Consider the following 26,812-nt stretch of genomic DNA (forward strand, 5'->3'; position numbering starts at 1 on the left):
AGTTGGCAGGAAACTGAAGACAATGAGGAGAAGGAAGGGAAAAGTGCAGAGTGTACATTATTATTAAACATAGGAAATTCTTAAAAGTGACTGTCCATGATAAAATGAGAAAATGAATATAAAACCTTTGCAGCTGTGAAAAAATAGACCTAAAATGTAAGATGATCTGAGTTGGTCAAAGTCTCCTTTGTCTAATCTACACATCCTCTCTTAGGTTCAGAACCCTGCCAAGGCTGGGCCCTGGCAAATTTGCATTTTTCAGATGGCTAAAATTGTTGACTATGTAAAAAGTGTGTTTCTGGGCCGTTAATATTTCATCTTTTGAATACTCTCTGATGAGTTCCTTGCCCCAGTTTAATTGGATAATTTTTTTTGAAATTTAGGGGGTTTTTGTTGTTGTTGTTGTTTTGGTTTTGGTTTGTTTTTTGTTCTTTTGTTCTTTTTATATTCTCGATATTATTAATCTGTGTCAGATGCATGGCTTGGAAAAATTGTTCCCCATTCTGTAGGCTGTCTATTCATTTGGACAATAGTATCATTTGCAGTAGAAAGCTATTAATTCCCATGAGGTACCATTTGTCAGTTGTTTCTCTTAATTCCTATGCTTCCTGGATATTGTTTGAAAGTTATTCCCTGTGCTATAAGTTCAAATGCATTCTTAATTTATCCTTTATCAGATTCAAAGCATCAGATTTCATGCTGAGGTCTCTGATATACAAAATTTGTAATTTTGTCTAGGGTGAGAGATAAAGATCTAGTTTCATTCTTCTATACCCAGGTATCCAGTTTGATCAGCACCATTTGTTGAACATTCTATCTTTTTCACAGTGTGTGGTATTTGTTTCTTTGGGAAAAACAAAGGAAAGAAAGGGAAAGGGAAAGAAAGGGAAAAAGGGAAAGAAAGGGAAAAAGAAAAAAGAAAGGAAAATGGGGCTGTAGATTTCGTTGGTTATATGTGGGTCATCAGGTCATCAGTGTCTGTTTTCATGTCATGCTGTTTTTCTTACTGTTTTTCTTACTATAACTCTTCAGTATAACTTAAATCAGGGTGGTCAAACTTCTATTAGTTTTGTTATTGTTTAGGATTGTCTGGGCTATTCTGGAGATTTTTTTTTGGTTTGTTTCATTTTTGTTATATATTTGTTTTTACATGAAATTTAAGATTTCTTTTCAATTTATATAAATAATTGTATTTGATTTTTATTGGATTGAATCTGTAAATTGCTTTTGGTACGATGTCTATTTTCAAAATATTACTCACACAAATCCTTGAATATACAAGGTCTTTCTATATTCTAGTGACATTTTATACAAGTCTTTCACTTCCTGGGTTAAATTGATTTCAAGATAGACATTTTTGGGTAGTATGGTGAATGGGACTGTATATACTTGGTTTATTTGTTCTATGTATATAGAAAGGTTACTGATTTTATTCTACTATTTTGCTCAATATGTTTATCAGGCATTTAAGTTTTTGGAGTATTAAGCTCTCTTATGCATAGAATCAAATCATTTTCCTTGTAGTGAATGCTGATAAGATATGTTGAAGAAGCAGAAGTAGAAAGATCATGAATTCATCCTCCTCCTCCTTCTCTTTATCCTTCAATTCTCCTACTTCCTCTTCTTTCCCACTCTTTATAGTAATTAGGATAGAATTTAGGACCTTAACCACGCTTTGCAACCCAGACAAGGCTTCAATTTGTGATCCACTTCACTCTGACTCTCAGGGAGATCACACCGTAGCCCCAGTGCACTCAGCATGGCCCCTTCAGTTTTGAACTCTTTGGAACATTTAGCGCAGTGATGCAAAGCTGGACTTGCAGAGTAGTACTTGTAGAGTGATCAAGTAGTGGGGTGTGTAGAATGAGGATTACCTTCTAGGTCATCATCTTTGAGAAAGTCCACAAGTACCAAAGTGTCTTAGACAGTATTCTGCTAAGAGACAATGACCATGGCATCTCTTATAAAGGCAAGTATTTAATTGAGTCTTGTTTTCAGTTTTAGAGATTTAGTCCCTTACTGTCAGGTCAGGGGGTACAGCAGAGACAGGCAGGCATTACAGGAAGTGGGGAGAAAGACTGGGCCTAGCTTGTATTTCTGAAATCCCAAAGTGCACCCTGAGTGATATACTCGTACCTTTAATAAGGCTACACCTATTTTAACAAGACCACACCTCCTAATTCCTCTTAAGTAGCAGCACTCCCTAACTACTAAGCATTCAAATATATGATCCTTTGGGGTCCATTCATAGTCAAACCACCACACAACCCTATGGTTCTAGAGTACAGCTTTTTAAACTACCCAGGAATTGATTGTTGGTGTGGTGGTTTGAAAGAAAACAGCCTCCAACGGACCACAAGGAGTGGGAGTTTTTGGAGATGCAGCTTTGTTGGAAGAAGTGTGTTACTGGAGGTGGGCTCTGAGGTTTCAGATGGTCAGGCAGGCCTAGTGGGGCACTGTTTTCCTGCTGCCTGCTGACGGGGATGCTACCACTCCAACATCATGCCTGCCTGTGTGTCACCATGTTTCCCACCATGATGATAATAGACTGAATCTCTGAAACTATAAGCCAGCCCCAATTTTACGTTTTCCTTTATGTGAGTTGCAGTGGTCATGGTGTCTCCTCACAGCAATAGAACACTGACCAAGACAGTGGAGGGTCATGAGAAATTTGGCTACTTTGCTTTTGGATGTGCAATGAAAAAAAAATTTCAAAATGAAATTGCTGTTGAAGATGTTTCTAGCAACACTGGCCTGTGCTGTGTCACAAGTGTTCACTTCAACCGTGCTTGTTCTGAGTTGCAGTGTGCGTGGGCACTCCGCAATGCACGTACCTTCACACCCCCACAACCAGCAAAAGCTCCCTGAGGATGGATGCTCAGCTCACATTTGAGGCTGGTATGATGAGCGATGTTGGCTTTACAGGACATACTAAGGGCTCTGCCTTCACAGAAGCACAAGGGGAATCTTATGAAAACTGACTATTCATACTTTGTCGTCATTTCTCAGGTCAGTGTGAAATTAATGCACCCCTGGATTGCACTGTTTGTACAGAGCTTGATTTTCATAAAATTCAACTTTGATTTGTTTATTTGAATTTTATTTTAAAAAAGAACAAATTAATTTTGGCCATAAGAGTGTGACAAAATTCCTACCTATTTACAACATGTCTCTAAATAGGACTCCTGCTATTTTGAACTACCTATTTATACAAACTGGCATCCTCAGAATTGATGATTATAAAATCAAAACATCAATCAAGTATGACAAAAATGCTCTAGGTCTTACAGTATCAAGTGCTCAGACAAGATTTAGTTCTTTATGTTAAAAAAATATAAACACATACATCTTGTTATGCAAATTTGCTTCCGTTTTAATAAACAGTAAAATTATATGTACACCAAAGAATTGTGATAAAATAAATTTCTTTGATTTATTATCAGTGAATTTTTGATTTGTATGCTTATTTTATAATCCTGGATACCTGGGAAGCCATGGTCTGGAGCTGCCTTTCTTATGCTTATAGCACAGTCATAGTTTATCCTAATAGGCTTATTTATGGGTCTGTCATTTCTACCATATCACAACACTGTGGAAGCAAGAGTCATATATTATTCATTTGGATTTCTCTTTGATTAAAATGATCATGTGATTCCTGGTAGGACTTATTGATTATGCATAGAATAAATAAGTGTGTGGGGTCTCTACATTTAAAAAAAAAAGTTGTTCTTCCTTTTGTCAGTACTTGTCATTATTTCTGGAGCAACCAGAAGGAGTCCTATTCAGAAATCCTTACATGAGGATGGGCTCAGAAAGCTCCACCTCTCCCTAAGAGCACCAGGCATTTAATGGTTGCTAAGCAACGGAGTCAAATTCCTCAGTGGTGTAGCCACTGGTACATTGCCCTTGTTCAAGTAAACAACGCCCAACCATACTCTTGTAGGCAAGCCCAATTGAGTGGAGTTGCTCACATACAAGAAAAGATATAAACGTGGGAGAGAGACTTGTTGGTTCTCTTATATACTGTAAGTGGTTCCATGGGAAAGAAAAGGGTAAGAAAACCTGCTGGTAGGATTATGATGAAAGTACAGTGAAGCAGTGAAAGAATAAATAAATTCTTAAGAATCATCTTTACAAGGCTATCCATGCATGGGACTTAATTAATCAAGCATGTGTCTCTAATGTCCCATTGACACATCCAGGTGTTTCCCTATATATCAAACAGGAACTCTAAAGTCATAAAACACAGCAAGTTCCTGGGAGCTAGAAGAATCCATTGAAATTGTCCAGGAACAAAATTCTATAACTACACCAGAAAAATACAATACGTTTTAGTCAAGGTCTAGGAGGAAAACCCAGCTTACAGCAGGAGCTGCAACAACAGTGGTTCGTTCTCTAACCTGGAAGCAAAGCTTTTGCTCTTGCATGGAGTGTGACCCTTGACCCTAGGAGAATCATTTCCCTCTTGTTTACGTCTCACTTTAAGTTCAGCTCCTTACAGACTTATCATACAGGTCACACTTGTTGACAGTATATGTTTGTTCAAAGAAGAGCCATTTAGTTTACCCTGTGAGACAGATGTCTGGATTATACACCGACATCACATGTTAGCACCTTGCCTTGATAGCACATGGACAAGCTCACAGGCTCTCTTTAAGGCCTACTCTATCCTGCATTTCAATGGGATAAAGAAGTTCATTTATGCTGTAACGCATGTATTCCATCCATTCTCAGTCATTGTTCGTGGTTTTCACTTCCTGAAATTTTCTGCCTGCAACTCCCTGTATGCAGAAGTGACAACCATCTCTCAAGACCCAGTTCAAGTCCTCCACACATGTTAGCACTCCTTCCTTTAAACCTTGAAGAAAAAAAAATAGAAGAAAAAGAAACGAACACAAAAACAAACATCTATTCCATTTCCTATCTCATCTCACCATTACTGGCACAGATTTGCTAAGGCAAAGTCTCTCTCTTGATTATATCTCTGTGCCTTATATGCAGCCTTAACGAGCAAGCTGTTCATTGTGGGATTTCAATACATATTCTGATGAAGCCTTTTCCCACCAAGGCTGATATAAATAGCACAAACCTGATTAACTGACTGCATACTCACATTAAAGTGAAGTAGATTATAATGAGTCGAAATGTTATTTGAATCAACTCTCCCACCGAAAACAATGAAAAGTGTTAGATTAAAAAATATCTTTTAAAAATTACTTCAGAACTGAAAGTCTGAAATGACAGAGGGAAGGTCATAATAACGTTTTTATTTGGGTGTGTAAGATGGGATTCTAAAACATACAGGGAAACTAAGTATAAAAACAATGTAACTTCATGGTTTTCTAGGGTCATTTATACTGCACATTTGAGCTGTGTTCTACCTCACAGTGTAATAGAACAAGGTCCTTCCCCAGAACGTAAGAATGGATAAGCAAAAAACAGTATTGAAATTGTGAAGGTTTGAATATGCTTGGACCAAGAAGTGACAATATTAGGAGCTGTGGACTTGTTGGAGTAGGTGTGCCACCATGCAGGTGGGTTTTAATATCCTCATGCTAGCTTCCTGGAAGAGAGTTTTCTAGCAGCCTTCAGATGAAGTAGAACTCTCAGCTTCTCCTGCACCATGCCTGTCTGGATGCTGCCATCCTCCTGCATTGGTGATAATGTACTGAACCTGTGAACCTGTAAGCCAGCACCAATTAATTGTTGTCCTTATAAGAGTTGCCTTGATCATAGGAAACAAGTAGCTCTGCCAGCTGATGGAATAAATCAGAAAAACAAACTTCCAGAAGTAAGAACTGTATTATTTGAAATTAGGGGAAAATGTTTTTCACACAGGGAGACAGAAATAAAGACCTGAAAGGCACACAAAAAAGTACTCTGAACTCATCTCAAGAAGTCAGAAATACAGAGAGAGAGGAAGAGAGAGAGAGAGAGAATGAGAAGGAGGAGGAGGAGAATTTGGAGAATACAGCAGACTATAAAAAGGGCTACATCTGAAAACAAGGAAGAGTTCTAGACTGTGCTTAGGACTATAGTAAGTGCAGCATTTACCACTGACCACCACATCCAGCATCCACCACTGGCCACTATCTCCAGCATCAGACACTGACCACAGACTGTATTTAGGACTATTGTAAGGGCAGCATCCACCACTGGCCACACTCTCCTCTGAGGTGAAGTGAGTATGCAGGAGCCAGGGTGCAGGTAGAAAGTAAATGGGCTCCTTTTTCTGTAGAGACTGCTTTCTGTTCTATACTGCTTTCCTCCTAGCTGTTCAGATGGTGGCAATTCATAGGGTTCTTCTGCTATGAAATGTTGACACTAGGTGATCAGTTACTGTTTGTTCTTCTTTCTCAAAACCCTGAGATAGATAGAAATTCTTTGCTTCCTTTATCAAGTCACTGAGGACCAAACTCAGGTGATCCTGTGCATGTTTTAGGATAAAAATGTGACTAGAATATTGCTATAGAATTGACTTGCGCATATGAGAATCCTAAACCCTTGTAGTGGTGTAGAAGCAGGGCTTAGATTGGGATCTACTCAGAAATACAAAGCTTTAGAGTTCTGCTTGCTACCTGTGGGATTACAACAGTGAGATGGGACCCAAACAGGAAGGGCATCCTCACAGAACACTGAATCTACCAGGGCCAACCAGTCCAGTATTTTCACCTTTCCAGACTCTAAAATTAGGAGAGTTTAGTGTTTGTTGTTTAAGATGTGCCAGCAGTGGAATGCTGTTAGAACAGCCCTAAGTGGAAAAGACAGACAGAAACTGAAAACACTTCAATGAGAAAAAAGCTTGCCAAATGTGGACTGTGGATACGTCAGAGCATTCCGTGAGATGACCCATCAAACAGCAATAGTGAGGATACGCAGAAGAAGATGGGGTCTGGAAACACTCAAGGGTATCCAGAAAGGCACACAAGTCCCAGGTGGACAGATGCTCTATTATTTTGTTACATGGTTTTCTCTTTACGAAAGCCTTGTATAACAATAATTTTTTTAAGTTTATACCCTCTTTCTAGACAGACATGGTGGTACAGGCCTTTAATACCAGCACTCAGGAGGCAGAGGCAGATTGCTTTCTATAAATTTAAGACAAACTGGTCTACATAGCAAGATGGCTTAGACCTGTGAGGATTATGCAGTGAGTCTCTCTCTCTCTCTCTCTCTCTCTCTCTCTCTCTCTCTCTCTCTCTCTCTCTAATATATTCTTTATTCTATTAATGTGTAAAGCAATTAATATGGTACAATAATGTCTTAACTATACTGATGCCATTTATATTTTGTACCAAATAAATATTTTAGTATTTTAATAATTATCTTTCAAAGATTTGTTTATTTTTTTAATTTTATGCATATGAGTCTTTTGCCTGCATGTATGTACATCACATGTGTGCCTGGTGTCAGGGAAGACCAGGAACATCAAAGTCTCTGAAATTAGAATTACAGATGGCAGTGAGTTGCATGTGAGTGCTGGAAATTGAACTTGGGTCCTATCAGAGAGTATAAAATATTCTTAACCACTAAGCCATGCTCTCAGTCCCAGATATTTACATATATTACTGGCAGATGTGAGAACAGGTGACTATTGATTAGTTATAGCTGTGGTGACTCTTTCTGCTTAACTGCTTTCATTCCTTACCATTCTGCTGACAAAACTATGATGTCCTTCTTGTAAGGATTCCCAACGCAAAGAACTTGAGTAATTTCGGGAGCTAAGAAATGTCACACAGAACTGGCCCTCTGGGTCTGAGCTACCTCTAACTTTGCCTTATCATTCACATTCAAAGATGGATCTGAAAGACTACAGCCCAACATATTCTTTAGACCACTTATGGCAGCTTCTCCAGGCCTGGTGGAGGAGAGGACAGGCTTTTCCTCAGAAGCAGAGAGAACACAGCTAGGGAGTGTAAGGGAAATTCAGAAACTTGAACATAAATCCTTTCCAGAATAAAACCACAGCATCTTTAATCAAGGCCTGGCAACCACTGTATCATTTCTCTGAGGCTTTAGTTGATAAATGCAGCTATCCCACTAGGCCTTTAATACTTGGTTAGAAATGAATCCAAGAAGTTGACTAGCAAGACAATTCATGCGGTACAAACAGATCTGTAATTCTCTTCCCCATTACCACAGAACAGTTAGCCCCTACCCAGAGTTCACTTTGAAGACAATGCATGCTTGGAAGAAACTGGGCACACTGTAAGTGCGGCCAGAAGTAATAAATAAGGACTGCCAAAAAAAAAAAAAGTCAATGATTTCTTCAATAAATCAAAACCATTGTCAGTTTGTGAAAATTCTGAAGGTTGACAATTAGTGAACTAACCTGCATGGTTTGTCGGCAGTGAAAAAGTGAGTTTTCTTTCACCTTTGTATAATTAAACAGCTGCGAGAATTTTATCTCCTGGTATGAGGAGATTAAAAATAATAAAGTAAATGCTTTAGTATGGTATTAATCCCTCCCATTATTCCCACATTCCCATGTGACACAGCCCCTGCAGGATTCTTCTTCCTCAGCAGGACAAAGATCATCTTCTAAGCAGCCAAACCCAGCCTGGCTGGCAGCTTCCCACTTCCTACCTTCCCTGTAGAACCCATTCAAAGAGAAGACAAAGGCTCTGCAAGGGGCTGTTGTGTGCCCAGCCTTACGTGGTGTTTTATGTTTCCTCAAATATTATCTCAACCTTCTTGTAGCCAAAAATTAAAAGCAAAACAAAGTCCTAAAACAAATTTTTGAAGCAATTTAAAATCCAAAGAACTAAGATATTTTTAATTTATTTGTAATTAGTTTGTAGATTGGACCTTACTGAGACTCCAAAATCAGTAGCAGACAAAGGCGATTTCAATTACGAGGAACAAGCCAAATGCAGTCCTTTGTTTTTGCTAAATTTTGCTCCTTTAAAACACATCTCTTAGCTATAGGTCCTACTTTATATTAAGAGAGGATTATACAGCAAGCATGACAAGTGACTGTAGAGCAAAGAACTTGTTGTTTGTTTATCATTATGGTTCCCTCCCGCCAGGCCACCACTTTTCTGATAGATGGTAATCTATCAGACCAATGGGCTAAGGCAGGTTAGTTCCTTAGGGCCTGGAGTCTTCCCTGATCATGGCTGATAGACAGTCTACCCACCCTTTCTTGCACCTCATGGTAGATGTGTAGATGTCATATGTGGGCAGCTGGAATTTGCTGTCCAGGTTTCACTAGCAAGTAACTCCAAATTGCTCCTGCTATAGCTCTATGGCCTGTGACGTCTTCCTACAGGTATAATAAAGTAATTCTGCAAATCTCACTTTGCAATAACCACAAGATACAGAAATTGCATTAAGCTGATTAGGTGTAGTCATTACAAGTATTCAGAAAGGTTAGCTGGATATAGTGGATGCCGTAGTTAGAATAAGATAAAAAAATCACTTCGTTAGCTGGGAGTGTTTTCTCATTGGTAACACCCTATATTAAGGTGCCACTTATGAGCAGTTTATTATTATTTATTAACGTGTGAGGCACTTTATAGAACACAAGATAACAACTTAAATCCATGTATTAAAGATGCACATACATGGTTTAATACGATTTACGTCTTACAATATTCTTTAAAGCAGCCTCCCATAGTGTCATCCGTTAAACATTTATTACTAATGCATTTTATAACATGCTTTATAATGCATTATTTGGGAAAATAGCAGCATTTAGTGATTATTTCATAAATAAGAATAAAGCACTTATAAATGGCACCTTAATTTAGAGTGTTACCTTCACATTACCAGAGTGTTGCTCACTATCCATCTCATTCAGAGATCTTCTCTAAATGCAGTGCTTAATAAAATAGACACTACGTTCTATTTTTCCCTCCATCTGATTAAAAGTTACTGAGTCATTTCCTCCATCTGCTTTCAGAGGTTGGTAGCTCAGGGGGCTTTGGTCTTCTTCAGTCTGATGAAACCACACACTTGTTTCAAGGCTATTTCTGAAAAGGACAGTAGCAAAACAGAGAGCAACCTACCATGTTAGGTAGAGCTTGCTGCTTGGAGTCTTTGTAAAATTCAATTTTTCGACCAGAAAGAACAATCCAGGAAGTAGACCAGTTTTTCCTTCGGGGAGAAAGAGATGAGTGAGTCATGATTATGAAGAACATCCAGGGGATGTTCACAACATCAGGGACTTCGCAGTGATCGCAGACTATTTTTTAATGAAATTGTCTAGAAATCTATTTAACTCTGGTAAGTGGTAAAACAAATTCAGATAATAATAAAATCACTGTAGAATTTAAAAATCTGTGACACATAAATAAAATTTTCTCAGCATGTAAATTTGCCTTGATACTCTTTAAGTAATCAGTGTCCATGTTTTGTATATCCACACGTGTGCCTTTTCCCAGGACAGAAGCTGTAAGGTAGAAGTGTGGGAGGCCACACCATCTCTCCTTTTCATCGATGTAGCACATTTCAGGATCTGAAAGACTGACCAGATCACCCATCATTCTTTAAATCAAAATACTCTTGATACTTACCAGTAATCAGAGACTAACAAGGGGGAAGAGCGGGATGCTCTCCCTCTTTCCCAAGTGCCAAGAAAGAAAAGAACCAACTTTAGATAACATTCTCATATTATCTCTTCTGGAGTACAATTTAACAATATATTTTCATGAAATTTCAAACATTTATATATTAATTTTGCCTAGCTATGCTTATGTCTGCAAATTTAAATTTATCTTAAGTGGTTTTCATGTTTCCAAGGCTCTGACCATTAATGTGAATGACACATTACTTGGTAATTATGATGCTAAAGTACCCAAAAAAATGTTACTCAAAATGCAATTGTCCATTGGAAGAATGACCCCTCTGTTTAAGAATACTGATGTGGGAAGATTTTAATGTTGCCCATAACATATACTTTACTCCATTCTATGCAATTTACTTAGGACCATTTTAGCCCAGCTTATCCCCTTCTGATTATTAATTCCATCCATCAGAAGTCCAAATATCGCTTTCCTCAAAGTACATCCATGACATGTAGGATGATGATAAAGAAAAAAAAAACTTCAAGTGTTTCCACTTTCATTGCCTTCATTAAAATACACCCCCCCCCCAGGCAAAGAGATCATTTCAACATTATTGGGATATTTTCAGAGCCTAGAGCACAGAGACCTGGAGAGTCTAGGAGCTAAAGGGACATTTATTTAACCAATGAGCACTTTGGCTGGGGAAAGAGTCTCTATGTAGCTATAGTTAAACAAGGTGGTGAGAGCTTTTTCCTTTCCTTTGTATTTCTTAGTCCTTCAACAGAACATACTATTGCTTCTTAGTTAATGCGTGTATCAGTGTGGGGAAAGGTTTTCTTTCATATGTGGAAAATTATCAACAAGATTGACATGCACAAGTTTCTACTCAATAGATTATATTGGTACAATTTTCTCAACTTTAACTTGTATTTAAAAATAGTTGTATTGATTTTTCAAAAAGTGGTGAGGAAAAGGTTTCAAAAAAGCCTACATTTAGATGAATAGAAAGCCATGCAACATACACCAATGTGACATATTGTCATGTATCCATATACACAAGATTTTGTGTGATTTCTTTGTACTTGTCCTTTAGAATCTAGAGCTTTCATTACAAAGACAGTTTTACTTTGATGTGGTTAATGATGCCAAAAAGAATGGGGTTGCTCATATTTTCCTGAAGCTACTCTTTTTAAAAAGCTTTATTCATTTTTAGTTTATGTGTATTCATGTTATTCTGGGATGTGTATGCATATACCTTGTGCCAACAGAGCCAGAAGAGGATATCAGAACTGGAGCAAAGTTTAGTGTGAGCAGCCACTTTGGTGTTGCTAACCAAAAATGGTCCATTGGAAAATCAGCCAGTGCTCCTAAGCACTGAGCCATCTCTCCAGATTTTTAAAGCTTTCTCTCTCTCTCTCCCTCTCTCTCTCTCTCTCTCTCTCTCTCTCTCTCTCTCTCTCTCTCTCTCTCTCTCTCTCTCTCTCTCTCTCCCTCCCTCCCTCCCCCCCCTCTCTCTCCCTTAGATTAATTTACTTTATGTATCTGAGTACACTGTCATTCTCTTTAGACACACCAGAAGGGGCATCAAATCTCATTACAGATGGTTGCTGAGATTGAACCCAGGACATCTGGAAGATCAGTCAGTGCTCTTAACCACTGAGCCATCTCACCACCCCCTCCTGAGTCACACACTATTGCATAAAAAAAAAAAAGAACAGACTAAACAAACATACAAGAAACACATTCAGAATTTCATTGTATGTGACACCACGCTGTCAGACCCATTTTTTTTCAGATGTGTGTCTTTGGTTTTCAGTCAGTGTCTCAATCAAATTATTAAATGCCAGAGAATGCTTAGTATTTTTTTGTCTGGATTAGGACACATTTCTTTTTGTAGATACTCACCGTTTTAGGGAGAACTGAATCAGTAGCAACCTTCTTTTTATACAGTATCAGATGACTCCAAAAGAAAGAGTGAGAAGACTTAGTGTACTAGGTCCACAGGTCAAGACTAGTCATCTCTGTCACAGTCCTTTTGACCATGTGTGATCAGAGTCTGAGGCATTCTCATGCATGACAGACCCATATTTAATCCACCTGCTATGCCTCTCACTACAACTTCTATCTTCTGGCAGGCTGCTCGTACACCGTATTTGCTTCCTATCTATAGAAGTTCCTAGAGAAATGGTTCTGGTTTGAATCTGTTTCAGATGTTGATCATTTATAGAACTTGCTGAAAAAACACTTCTATTCTTTCAACTTCTAACTGAAGCGGGTTTAGGCAGGAAGTCCATAAATTTCGGTTACGTCATCCTTCTGTTGTAGGACTTTCAATGTATCCCTGCTAGGTAAACTAGGAAGACAAGCACCAGTTCCTAAGTACAAAGATCTGGCACACTTATTCATGTGACCATCTGCAATACCTATGTTTGGTGCTATGATAGCTTGGCTTTGTCAATCTCAATTATCTTTATTGTATCAGAATGAAGAGGAAAGCTGAACCTTTCAGCTTGAAAATCATTTCATGTCAGAAGAAATAATAAACAGCAGTAGATACCTTTAAGACCCCTCTTTACTTCAATTTCTCCCATGATATCTTTAAAAAATATCAGTGACATAAATACTTTGAGCAATCAGTAAAAGTTTTAATAGACAAGTTAAAGGTTATACTCTTAGAACAAAAACATGAGAGCTACTAAAGCTCCCATGTACTCATACAGAAAACTAGTCTCAGAGTTTATTAACCTATTAAGTCCTATTTAAGACCACATGAGAACTTACGGTCATGTCCAATTTCCCTGAAAACAGACCTTGTCATATATGTAATCTATGTCCTTATGCTGTATTTTCTTTAAAAGATTTAAACATTGCTAACTTGACCGACTGAGGATATCATCAATGTTGGCAACATAATTTTGGCTAACTTCAATTCATTAAAACCATTTGTAGTTTGAGAGAATAAGCCATCCATTTGGGCTTTCTTACTATATTTCCTTATTCTTTTGACTGGGATTAATCATCTTACCAGCCCCCAACTAGATGGTTGAGATTCTTCTCTCCTTCTGAAACCTGTCAATACTGGAAGCTATAGTGTTGCTTTGGCTCCCACTTGGTACACAGAATATATTTCCCATACATCCTGTATTCTAACAATTTAGCCAATAAGGTTACCACACACTTTATTCCACACAATTCTAAGAGCAGGCAAGAAAAGTAAGGATAGTAAGTGAAGGATAATGGTAAAGTAAGACAGACTTGAAGGATTTATATCACTGACTAGAAGACAGACCCTAAAGATTAGAAAGAATTCATTCCTCTTAGTAGCTCTTCAAGGTGAATGAGGTGTCAGTATAACTGAGGAGAAAAATGAAGCTTACTGAGACTGTGTCCCACCTAAGGGCACACAGTCACATGGGAGAGATTTAGGGGTTTACCTCTGAAGCCCACCCCCCGGCCTGAAGGATCAGCTGTTCTGGGGCAGGACCATGCACCTTCCTCTTATGCATGCTCTGTGCTGAGCTTCATGGCAGGAGTTAGAAGGAGAGAACACAGTCTTGGAAAAGCATTAGACCTCTTCCTCCTAGAAGCAGAGCTGCCTGTATTGGTGAGTCCAACCTTCTGTACCACTTTCTGCAGACTGTGTGTGTTCCTACACCAGTGGGGAACAGCTAAAGCTTCCGTCTTCATAATAACATTGGGCATGTAGAATAATGTTAACCCTTCCATGAGGGAGGGTTCTTTTTTTACCCTTCCTACCATTCTTCCTTCCTTCCTCCTATCTTTTTTTTTTTTTTTTCGCAAGAGGACAAAAATTTAAGCTGTAAGAAAACATGTAGCTTAGGAACTCAGCGGTCAGTAGCCCCTGGAATGAGCAGGTCCCCACCCAGACTTCCAGGAAGTCAGAGAAGAATCACAGCTAGTCATTCAGTGCTGAACGTAGATCCATGAACAAGAAATGAGAACCTGTTTTACATTTTGACAAAGCACAGGCCATCTAATAGGAAGAAAGGTTTGAACTGTAATTCCAAAGCCAGACCTCAATTCGTATCAGAACAACGGTTTGGATACAGGCAACTGCCAAGGTATTTTTGGCAAATGGAATACTTCACATAACTTACTAAAAGCAAGTTGTGAGTTGTAAGGTGGAATAAATGGAAGAATGTGAAACCAAGCAAAACCAAACCATAAAAGCCCCTGCCTGACACAGACAACAGCTTGATATTCTACCAAATGGACACCGGATGGCAGCACAGAATAACAGCAGCATGTACCTACTTGGCTGGAGGATGGAAATGACCCTTGAAATAGTCATCAGCTTCTAAGGATCTAGGGCCTCCAACACGCTCATTTCTCTTCACATCACAGCTTTGTGTCCTGTCCTCTGCCTCATGTTCTTTACAGATACTCAAAGAGTCAACAAACCCAGAAGAACTTGTTTTGAAATGACCTCATCAGTTTCTGACTCTTTTTGGGTCACCTGCCTCAGTTACCTGGTTTCCTTACTTTGGAGTTGATTCGATTCTGGGCTGGTAATTTATCCAAGTGCCTCTGAATGATTTACCATAAAGGCCTCTAGACTCTTAGACCAACAGCTTTGAGAACTGTTGCCTCTTCTCTCATATTTTAAGCTTACATAATGTGCTAAAAAGGTGAACCAATGAGAGAGTAGATGTAAAATTCACATTTCTTTTAGTCTTGCAAGAAGAGGAAAGGAGAATTGGAGGAAGGGGTGTAGAGAGAGAGACAAAGACAGAAACAGAGAGAGACAGAGAGATAGAGAGAAAGATAGAAAGAGACAGGTTAGGTTTGTGTTGATTTATTGACACTCTGAGCAGAAAGTCTCAAAGGCATTAAGAACTAAGAACACTTTTAACCCTTCCTTCCTTCCTTCCTTCCTTCCTTCCTTCCTTCCTTCCTTCCTTCCTTCCTTCCTTCTTTCCTTCCATTCTTTGTGCAAGAGGATAAAAATCAAGCTGTAAGAAAACATGTACCTTTGGAAGTTAAGTTCACATTGGAGAACACTTTAGTATTTATTCAGAAAGAAAGAAAGGGTGAAAAAAGAAAGAAAAAGAAATGATGAAAGAAAGAAAGAAGGAAAAAAGAGAAAGAAGGAAAGAGAGAAAGAAGGAAAGAGAGAAAGAAAGAAAGAAAGAAAGAAAGAAAGAAAGAAAGAAAGAAAGAAAGAAAGAAAGAAAGAAGAAAAAAGAAAGATACTGATGGCAATATACACACAGGCACACACATGCAACCACAGTCTAAGCACCCAGAGCCTATGAGAAATGCAGGCACTAGTAAATGTGAACACTGAAACTGTTTTCAGGTTGTTTTCATGCTCACTTTTTGTCCATATTCACACAAGTATTTCTGTGCCCTTCGGAATGGGAGAGCAAAGTGAGATCTAAATGTGAGGAGATCACAGAGGGACCAACAAAGGAAGGATGTGCATTGTGAAACGTGTGAGATGTTCAACTCACATAAGTGCATGAATAGGTGCCTTTTGTAAAATTAAGCTCCATGAAAGAGAAAAACAAAACATAACCATTGAACAAAACAACCTCCCCCCCCCAAAAAAAAAACCTATTACTAAATCATCACGGGGCTTCAGATAGGCCAAGGATCCGTACAGCTTTGAGTATGAAATTCCCCAAATAAAAAGGTTCCTGAGCTTCATCAGAAAAGCTAAGGCATAATTTCAAGGTTCATAATTAAAAATTAAAGTTGAATGCTGAATGAATTCTGCTTTCAAGCCTGTCAGTATATCACAGGGGAAATGTGTATAACCTCATTTCAAAATAAGGCTAAGTTTGGGGCCCTTTATGAATGTAAGATTAAGCCAGCAGCTTCTCCCTCCTGCCACCTTATCCTATTCACATGAGTAATACTTTTTTTTCCTTACAGAAAAATACAGCACATGACAGAAACTGAGACAAATAAATAAGGTAGGAAAGACAAGATCAAAATAAGGAGCAATGTCAGATGTAGATGACACAGCATGGCTTTATACAGAGAAAACTTTTCTGAAGTTCCAAAAGTGATATTTGTTAAATGGCAGTGGAAGCTCTTGGGATCAAGGGTGGCAAGAAACAGAAGAACAGCTTTTGCTTTTTGTCCTCCCACTAGAAAGTCCCAGATGCCAGGGAAGCAAGAGGCTCCCAGGACCCAACAAGGATGACTTTAGCTGAAATATCTGACAAAGGGGAGATAGAACCTGTAGAGATCACCTCCAGTAGATAGGCACAGCTAGCAGTTGAGGAATGGGGCCACCCACCCATCTCAAAATTTTTAAGTCAGAAATGTTCCTGTCCAAAGAAAAGACAGAGACAAAAAAATAGAACAGAATGGGAAGGAAAGACCATCCAGAGACTGCCCCACCTAGGGATCCATCCCACCTATAGACATCAAACACTGACACTATTGCTGATGCCAAGAAGTGCTTGCTGACAGGAGCCTGGTATAGCTGGTCCCTGAGAGGTTCTACCAGTACCTGATCAATACAGATGCAGAAACTCACATCCAACCAGTGGACTGAGCCCTGGGAACCCAATGCAAGAGCTAGGGAAAGGACTGAAGGAGCTGAAGGGGATTACAACCCCATAGGAAGAACCATATCAACACACCGGGTCACCCAGAGCTCCCAGGGACTAAATATCCAGCCAAAAATTATACATGCAAAGATCCATGACTCAGATATATATGTAGCAGAGGATGGCCTTATCTGACATCAGTGGGAGGGGAGGCCCTTGGTCCTGTGGAGGCTTGATGCCCCAGTGTAGGGAGGTGCTAGAGCACTGAAGTAGGAGTGAATAATGGAGCACCCTCATAGAGGCAAAGGGGAAGAAGAAGAGAGGGGATGGAATGAGGAGTTTGTGGAGGAATAATGAGGAAGGGGGTATCATTTGATATGTAAAAGAATGAAATTTGTAGTAGTAGCAATAATAACAATAATAATAATACAAAGAAGAAGCAAACATCTACGTTTTAAGCAGGCCAGGGCTAGGCACTGTGTAACTACATCTGTAAGACTCTGGAGGAAAGAGCAGTTAAGAAGACAATGGCTTTTACATTTGAAAAACGGGAAATCACCATGAAGTCTATAACCAAATGTGACTCAAGTATCACTACTATCACAATCAACCATGTGCTTGACAGAATAATATTTATTAATACTGCTTATTAGCTCATTAAATTTTATTAAAATGATATAAGATCCTTGATAAACGGGAAACTGTCCATAGAAAAATCTCACACAAGCAATACAAATTATGGCAACTAGGTGACATCATTTAATGATTATTAAGTTATATGTGGGATAACACTGCCATCATTTTTCAAGTCTATGACCAAACTGACCTTTTTGTTGCTGCTGATAAAAATATAGACTTTGGGCAAGCAATAGCAATGTATAGTAAGAGTAGCAAGGTTCTTTTCTTTAATGAGTGGGTAAAGGACCTGGTACATATGTGTGCTTGCGCTCAGGTGTGTAGTGTAACATGTGCACACATTTGTGTGTGTGCATGTGGGTGTGCCTGTGTGTGATGAGGTACCTACTCCTGTGTGCACTTACTTAGAGGCCAGAAGAGGATGTTAGCTATCTTCTATAGATCCCTATTTGTTGTAGCTAGGCTGCCAGACAGGGAGTTCCTCATTTACATCTATATCTGCAACCCCTTTCCTATGTGACATGGGGATTGGAAACAATGTTCCCTGTGGTATTGGTTCCCCAGTCCATATCATTCTTTAGCAGCCATGCAATATGAGAAGGTCATCTAGGCTTAGAATTGAACTTTAGAAGATATTTTTAAATAACAATTATGATGAGTACTATAGTTGTAATACTTTTAGCACAAAACTTGACTCGAGTTCAAATTAAATAAAAATGAGAGTCAAAATTATTTGCCATATTGTTGCACATGAACAGGGAAGGATAGCAAGCATGTGAAAAATGGTGACTATTACATTTAACATGTTTAAATTGAATGTATGTATATTAAATGTAAAATCAAACTCAAGAAGTTTAGAGAAGATATTTATAATGTCCAAAACTAACAATTATCTATATATTGTAACATATGTGCTCTCTCAAACAATAAGAAGACAATACGCTCAATAAAAGCTCATAAATAAATAATTCTTGAAATGCAGAATTTGAGTGACTTGAGATCAATAATTAGAATTACACCCAACTGCAATCCCAATCAGTTAAATGGGAATGAAAGCAGCATTGAGGGAATGTGCTGTTGCCAGATATTTGACAATATTAAACGTAGACTGCTGGATGGGATTATAGAGAAAAGGAATCCCTTCAGCAGTGCAGAATAAACTTCTGTGAGATGCTGCAGCCTTTCAAGAGAGCAAGGCAGTGGAATAGAATAAATGCTCGAGCAATCTTAACTGGTGTGTACACTTCCCAGGGAGAACTTCTAACTGGGAAAAACAAAACAAAATGAAAGCAAACAAAAAAATCCCAACAAACAAACAAACAAACAATTATGTGTGGTTTCCTGCAATGTTTTAGGTTTTGGAAGAGTTAGAGATAACTTAGAAGAATTTGTGCCTGGGAGATTTGTGAAAATAAAATTTGGTACAGATACATGGTATCAAGTGGGCAACACTTGGAAGGATATGGTCTTTAACTGTGGCACCACAACACATATCTGTGTACTAATATTGATTGGACATTGCAAGAAACATGAGGTTTTGAATACAAAGTTGTTTATGCATTATAGAACACATTAATACACACATTATTACAAACAATTATTTTGCTGAGTTGTTTTGAATATCATTCGTAAAAAGAAATAGATGATAGCTGTCTGCATAGGGGATTTGAGGACCAGTTAGAGCACATATATACAGGAGCTTGATATTTGAATAGAAGAGAATATGAAGTAGAACCACCCAAGAGTCTTGCCCAAGATGATAAAATTGCAGGACTGCAACTGAAGGATATCATCAAGTCAATTCACTGCACCTGAGAATTCTAAAACAAGAACTAAAATTTCCAGAACTTTAAATGAAAAATTCTGAGGAAAACATGACACGCAAACTGAATGAGAAACCAATAACATAGAATAGAGACCGATGCAGAAGCTTCTATGAATTTAAGCTTCAATCAAGACGGTGTACACAAGTTCAGTATGTTTTTATGCAAACAAAAACTGCACAGTAGTACATGTGTTCCTGAGAGTAGGCATGAAAGAGGCTACTTTGTCTCAGCATGCTTCAGATCACTCCTTCTAGGTTGGCTAATGGAATACAGATGGAGGGGGTCAGAGAGCCACCATAAGAGGCCGTCACCTCGTTTTGATGACCTTCCTAATTTCTGTGAAGCTGAAGGGTAACACTGGCCAATGCTATCTTATCTGACCACCTCAAACCCAATGAAGAACATATTCATCTGGAATTTCTGGAGTGGGGTTAGAGGTGAGAGCTCATGTGGTTGGTCAGGTAAGAAAGGATCCTAGTTTACTCATCTTGACTGTGATACTGCTGCACCCTCCACAGGCCTGAGCTCATGACCAGGGGATGTAGTCTATGGACGAGAAGGGCACGGAGGCGGAGCTGCTCAGTCAATTATTCTCACCTGTTGCTCTGTTAAAGCTTGCCTGGGGATTCTCTGGAGACAGAGAAGACCAAGGTGCTATGTGTTTGATCTTACTCACCCTCGGGCACTTTTGAGGTAGGATGACTTCCAGGCTACTGACAAGAAACAGTCTTTGGGAAGATGCCAGCTCTATTTCTTATTTAATATTAGAATAGCTTTTGTAAGCACTGGAATTATGAGTGACACTTCCATTTCCCTTCTTTGAAATAAATATAGACACTGTCCATGATAGCCATCAAGCCAAAGCATATTTTATTCTCTAATGTAAGCCAGAACATCTTTCTAGTAACATATTGTATAATTCAATTAAGTATTGTTTGATTGTGTAGCTAATTTGAATATTTATTCTACTTAGTTATAATAGTAATACACTCACAAGGAAATGTTTTTTACTTTGAGTACATCTATGCACCTTAATTACTTGCATATTCATACAATAAATCTAAATATAGAATATATTTGATGTGTTAGCAAAAATTCTAAAACAGACATGACTATTTAAAATCCCCCATATAAAAAACATAGCTACTATCTTTCATGACCCAATGACCAACTTGTTGTATATTCTTGAACATCTCTGTTGATCCTGCCCCTTACCCCAGGGAGTTTTTTTATCTTATCATTTAAAAATTTCCCACACCATACTCTGTTCATGATTTTCTTTCTTTTTTTTAAAAAATGATTTTATTTTGAACTACAAATATGGTTCAAATTTTTCCATCCTTCAAATAAACTTCCCAGGCTATTGCATAGAGATCTTTATATGCTGCAAATGAATTCATTCAACAACCCAATCTGTTGATCCAGAAATCATGTTTCCCTTTTTATGTTTTAAAGATTTCTAGTCCTAAGAAGACGAGACATCAGCCACTTTTACATTCTGGGCAACACTATAGAATGCAATGTCTTTCTTTGAAAAGTATAATTATTTTACCAATAAGGGTGTCAACAATGGGAACAGAAGGGATTGTTCTAGTTAGGTCTGGATATGGCCTTGCTTTTCAGACAAAAGCACTGACACAAGCCGAGGAAGTGGGAGACTGTGTAGTTATGTAACAGAGAGTTGAAGAACTTTCATTACCTCAGTTTCTTTCCTCCATCTGCAATTTTGGCTTTTTGAAGATACCCTTCTTTTTCAACCATCTGCAAGAAGAATGTGTATGTTAAAATGGTGACAAACTCTTTATGCATTTCAGTATGAATGAACCCAAGCTTTCTAAGCAAGAGACATTGCAATGATGGAAGCTTCCAGTCACAGAGCTGTATTAATAATGCATACAAGACTTATGGGAAGTGCATACAAGATCAAAGTCTTTACAAGCTTTACATATCAAACGATAGATTGGGAAGATGTATGTGGATGGATCCTTTGATAGTGATACAGCACCAGTTGCTCCCCCTTAGGTGTTAGGAAGTCACTTGCTTAAAACATTGACATCAATGAGAAAACAAAGGGAAGTGCAAACCCTTCCTAAACCTTACCAGGAAAGCTCTTCCTTTGTACCCTCCCCATTCACCTGCCAAGACCCGGAAAAAGGAAATGGACCAGGAAGCTGAGCCTGATGAATCATGGGAGAACATCACAATGGTAACCTTTTGTGCATTTTGGCCAGTTGCCATCTGAGCTATATAACTGCTTTCCTTTGCCCGTTTGTACTGTTGCCTTTCATCCTCACAGAGTTGCAAACTCCAGAAAGGCCAAGGAACAATTTACTATAACGCAACAGGGGTGTTTAGTAAATTCCAATCAAAATTCACACAAATGCAGATGATTGTCTGTTGATTCCCAGCAAAGTCAATATAGTGATTTCAGTTTGTCTATTTGTGCCCTCCGGACTTCTGGGTCACCCTATTCCAGTCTTGGCCTGAGCTACCTTTAAAGAAGTAGCATGCTTCCCTCATGTTCTGTGTCTAACAGCTGAGGGTCATATTTCATCAGTGCCACTGGTGTAATCCATACTCCTGGGCATAATATTCCATCCATTATATCTTCATTTCAAAAATTCCTATGCATACAAAACGCAATTTTAACCTGTTTTAAATTCAAACTGTATGGCTTTTGTCCGATGGTCTTTCCATCATTTGTTGGATTGTCATTGAGGCACACCACTCCCAGTTTCCACTCCATCGTGTCCTTATCACTCTGCTAACACCCTCAGATAACACTGTAATGGCTGGATTGTTTACTACGCCTGTATTCTGAGCCCACTGAAGGCAAGGAATTTTCCCTTTCATATGCTGTGGGAACCCAGTCACACTAATTGGATTAAATGGACAAATACATACATGAAGGGATACGTGAATGCTATTTAAACATTTTTACAGAGAATTGTAAGAGTCAAAACTATTCTTTGATAAGAGGAAAAGACACTTAGGGTAGTGAATTGTCCCATAGACTAACATGGTAACAAGTAAAGAATCGCCCCTGGTAAGATTTGCTCTGCTATAGATGACACAGATGCAGATGCGATTTTTTTCCCTGGATCCTGTGTTGTTCTATTCCTAACGCACTGGAAAGTACTTATCTTTCAAATTATATTTGTTATATACATTTGTAATGAATAAACTGTAGGAAATTATTAGGATAATGACAATGGTGGCAATATTTTTTCCCACATAGGTTTAGAAGATGTCTCTTCCTTCAGGATGTTTGTCACAAGTCTCAATTTCAAGGTTGATATTTAGAACAATGGGGTTTATAGTGTTATTACACAGTGTTACGTTTAATTGTATCTCTCCATGTACTGTGCCCACTTCCTTATTCTATGTATATTGTTTCTCTCTTGGGTACCAGAGAATTTTGTTACTCTATAAATCCCAACATGCCTTCTAGCTCATAGAAAGAAGCCCTTAAACTGTAACTTTGCAGTATTCTCTGCTTTTGATTCACTTAGTACCACCCTAAAGAGTATGGTGTGCATACACGCTTACAATCTAAATGTGTGACATATGTCTGCTTGAGGTTTATAGCCATGTCTTCTCTCTTCTCTCTCTCTCTCTCTCTCTCTCTCTCTCTCTCTCTCTCTCTCTCTCTCTCTCTCTCTCTCTCTCTCTCTCCTCTATGTGCCTGCTTCCTCCGGCATCAGCTGTTCCTCTCTCTACTATGTTTCTCTTCCATAATTGATGTACACTTACATTCCCTCAGCAAATTTTCAATTAATCACTCCATTCTCTCAAATATCAGCCACTATGCATGCACGAGAGTTGAAAGACTAACAAGACAGGTCTGATCTTACTTCAGTTTAACCCCTAGGGGCACACATTAAGACATCCCTTCCTTTTAGTAAACTGATTCAACTCTTCTACACCTCTGAGACTCTGCTCAGTCTTCACACTGGACAAATACATTCCAATTGATTTCCTGCACTAAACAGTCTGCCATGTTCAGGTGACACAATGACAAGAAAGGCTTCCAAAAGGTAAACTTAATTATGTGACTATTTAAGGGATTACCATCATACACCTGAACTTCTCAGCATTCTACATACCAGGAAACAGACATTCTGAGAGGCTTAGGCTGGGTAGAAGGAGGTTTAATGTAAACAAAAGATTGCTATGTATTATACATCTTGGTTTATATGTGGCACCTTATTAATTGTTTTTTTAGCCCCATGGTCTGAAAGAACAATGATCTGAAATTTCATTTTGTAGTTCAGACATCAGGTTGTCTAGTCTTTAGTGATTTACATAGTTATATATAGGCTTTATATTTAAGTTTAGATTCCTCCCATGCCAGATTGTAGGCCAAACTGAAATTCATTAAAGGAATAGAAGCAATCTAACCATGTATACTTAAAGAAATATCAGCCAGTCTTTAGATGCTAAATGTGGCTGTTGGTGCTATTTTTTCAATGTCAGCTAGAATCCCTATTTAACATTGTGTAGCAGGAAAGATCAGCAATTTGTCCAGGCTGGATGCCAGCCAGTCTGCCAGCACTGAGGGAGTGCTTCGGGAGCATCCTGTGTGCAGAGACACAGCTGAGGAGAATGAATGGCACTGGAATTTCAAGATAGTACCTGTTTATAAACCCAGGTTGGACGCGCAGACAGGCAGAAGAGAAGAGAACTTTTGATTAACAGTCACAAGGGTAACAAACACGAGCCTATAATCCCTCATGCAGATATGGCAGCTGTTGTTTTTTTTTCTTTTTAATGTGAATGTCTCATGTTAGCAGATACAAATGCCCACAAAAGGCTTCATGGATCTTTAGCGGTCTACTGAACAGTTTTGCTAAAATAAAATGAAATAAACTTGAAGTGTCTACCCAACTTCATTGACAATTTGGCTTTCAGCTGCATAACTCTTTTGCTTTATAATATTTACTCCGCTGATGTGTTGACATTTTTCCTCTCTCTCCTTGGTTCTTCATCTGTTTTTATCTATAACCACTGAAGTCATATTTAGCTTTGTAAGTTGTCTGATAACAAAGGTCAGTGACTTAAGTAGTGAGAGTTAGAATATTCCCCTCCCACTTTGTATTCTTCAAGAAAGCACTGATGGGTCTCTATAAACACCGATGCTATTGGCACTTAGGGTTTCTTTTTTATCAAATAAATCTGAGACAAACCTCAGAAGGTCCTTCTGAAAGAGGACTCACTATGTGAGTCATGAGTATGGCTGAGACACTTTCTAAGGGATCTTTCCATAACCACAACCCAGACCACTACAATTTTCAAAGACTTGGCACTCCTATTTAATAGGAAAGTAAGTGCTAAGATTTCCCTAGCTCACAGTGCTTTGCTGATGATCCTATTTGTTCATTTCTATTAAGAAGCATCAAACTAAGACACGTTTTCTCACATCATTTTATTCCCTCTTTCCTTCTGCAATTCCTTTTCACTTCTCTCCTATACACAGAAAGACACATTTTTTTTTTTTTGTCATTTTTATCTGAGTGCTTTCTTTCTCTTGACATTGTTCTCAAGGTACCTTGTGATGCTAATCTTGATGACTAACTTGGATTGGATTTAGGAATGACCGTGAGACTGCTCAAGCACACCTCTGGGTGTGACTGTGTAGTCATTTCTTATGGCATTAGAACACTAATTCAGATTTTAATACACCACTGGGATGTTTTGGGACTGGAAGGCAGTGCTTGGTTTAAGGAAGTAGGGCAATGGCAAGTACTAAGAAAATACCTAGGACAGGATGGGAGGGAGTGGAGGATGGGAAGCATTGGGCTGAGAGGGGGATGGAGAAGTTTTTGGAGACTGTAATTTACTTGCCTCCCTCTTGCTACTGCTTTGATCCTTCTTCCTGACCTTGATGACATGAAGAACATCTCTACTACATATTCTTGCTGCCTTTGAGGACCAGCAATCTGATATTTGGCCTTTTGTAAATGTGACATAAATGAAGTCTTCCCTGGAAGTGTTTTCTCAGGTTTTTGTTTGTTTGTTTATTGTTACTGTTGATTTTTGTGTTTTTTGTTTTTTTAATCATAACTACAAGCGAGGTAAGAGACATATACTCACATTCACAAGCACATACACAAATCTACATACACTCACACACCCAAACATAACACACACACACACACACACACACACACACACACACACACACACCAAAAGTAAGCAAGACCATGAAGAGCTGGAGTTCATTTTGTGCTGGACAGCTATTCTTGAGGATGAAGCCTTCCCTGGGGTGTGGCTAATGTCACATTGTCACTTCATGGACAGAAAATGGCCTTCCCTTTCTGGACAGTTATCAAGTATAAATAGTTCCTGGATAATGCTGTGCCCACTTCTCTGCCTCTGGGCTGAAATTTGATGGTTTGAACTTATGCACATCTCGTGTGTGCTGTCACAGTCTCTTTGGGTTTGTACCCACATCAGCCCTGGTTTATCTGGAAAATGCTGCTTCCTTAAAGTTATCCATTATTTCTGGCTTTTACAATGTTTCCACCTCTTTTTCTGTAGGGCTTTTTTGTTTTTATTTGTTTTTCTGATTGGACTTAGGGCTCACTCCATGAGTAAGCTCACGTCTCTCCTTGTAAACTTGGTCAAGAACCTTATTTGTGCTGGTGATGAAATACTATGACCAAGGCAATTTATGGTAAGGAGAGTTTGGCTTGTGGTTCCAGAAGCAGGGGCAATAATGGTGTGGAGGTATGGCAGCGAGTGGCTACAGTGGAAAGCAAGAGACCTTCAATCACAAACACCTGCCTCCAAGGTTGGATTTTTTCTCCCTAAACAGCACCATCCACTAGGGCCAAGTGTTCAAATATCTCACACTATGCAGCCAATCTCATACAAAGCACCACAGGAACTCATATGACCTAAGGTAAACCCATCATTACTATTTTTTGCCTTCTATGTACATTAGTGAAGCTCAAATTTCTCAGCAGAGAAGTGCCTTTGTGCAGAAAATAATAGTTACTACAAAGGTTTACAACTGAACAAACTGCAGGAAAAACAATTCTGTGGCTTTCTTAGTCATAAATGGGACATCTTTCTCATATCTTTTCCAACAATACTTTGGGAATGTTGTAAAGAGAGGGCAGAGAGACTGTCAGAGGACTTGGGCAAAACAATATCTTCTGAACATTATAGAATCAGTGCACCTATGAACTTATCAGATCTGTGGTTGTCTATGTAAGGCCTTCACAAGATTAAACCAGTTAACATCATTTCATGGAAGAGAGAATGGGTGCAGGAGCTCCAACCCAAGCAGGAAAGTAATTGACAGTTGATTGTT

At 38.7% G+C, this 26,812-nt stretch overlaps 1 protein-coding gene across 3 annotated transcripts in view; it reads right to left on the bottom strand.

Annotated features, from left to right (window-relative positions):
- Arhgap15 (Rho GTPase activating protein 15) overlaps positions 1 to 26,812 on the bottom strand; it is a 638,684-nt gene that overhangs the window by 516,677 nt on the left and 95,195 nt on the right. For all 3 annotated transcript variants that reach the window (XM_021155709.2, XM_029472910.2, XM_085834942.1), the window contains 2 exons: positions 21,194 to 21,255; positions 10,011 to 10,098 (listed from right to left, as the gene is read on the bottom strand). In XM_021155709.2, the coding sequence (XP_021011368.1) occupies positions 10,011 to 10,098; positions 21,194 to 21,255 (150 nt within the window). The remainder of the gene's footprint in view (positions 1 to 10,010; positions 10,099 to 21,193; positions 21,256 to 26,812) is intronic.

This window comes from Mus caroli, unplaced genomic scaffold (assembly GCF_978045245.1).
Source record: "Mus caroli unplaced genomic scaffold, Mus_caroli_1 scaffold_2, whole genome shotgun sequence".
NCBI lineage: Eukaryota > Metazoa > Chordata > Mammalia > Rodentia > Muridae > Mus > Mus caroli.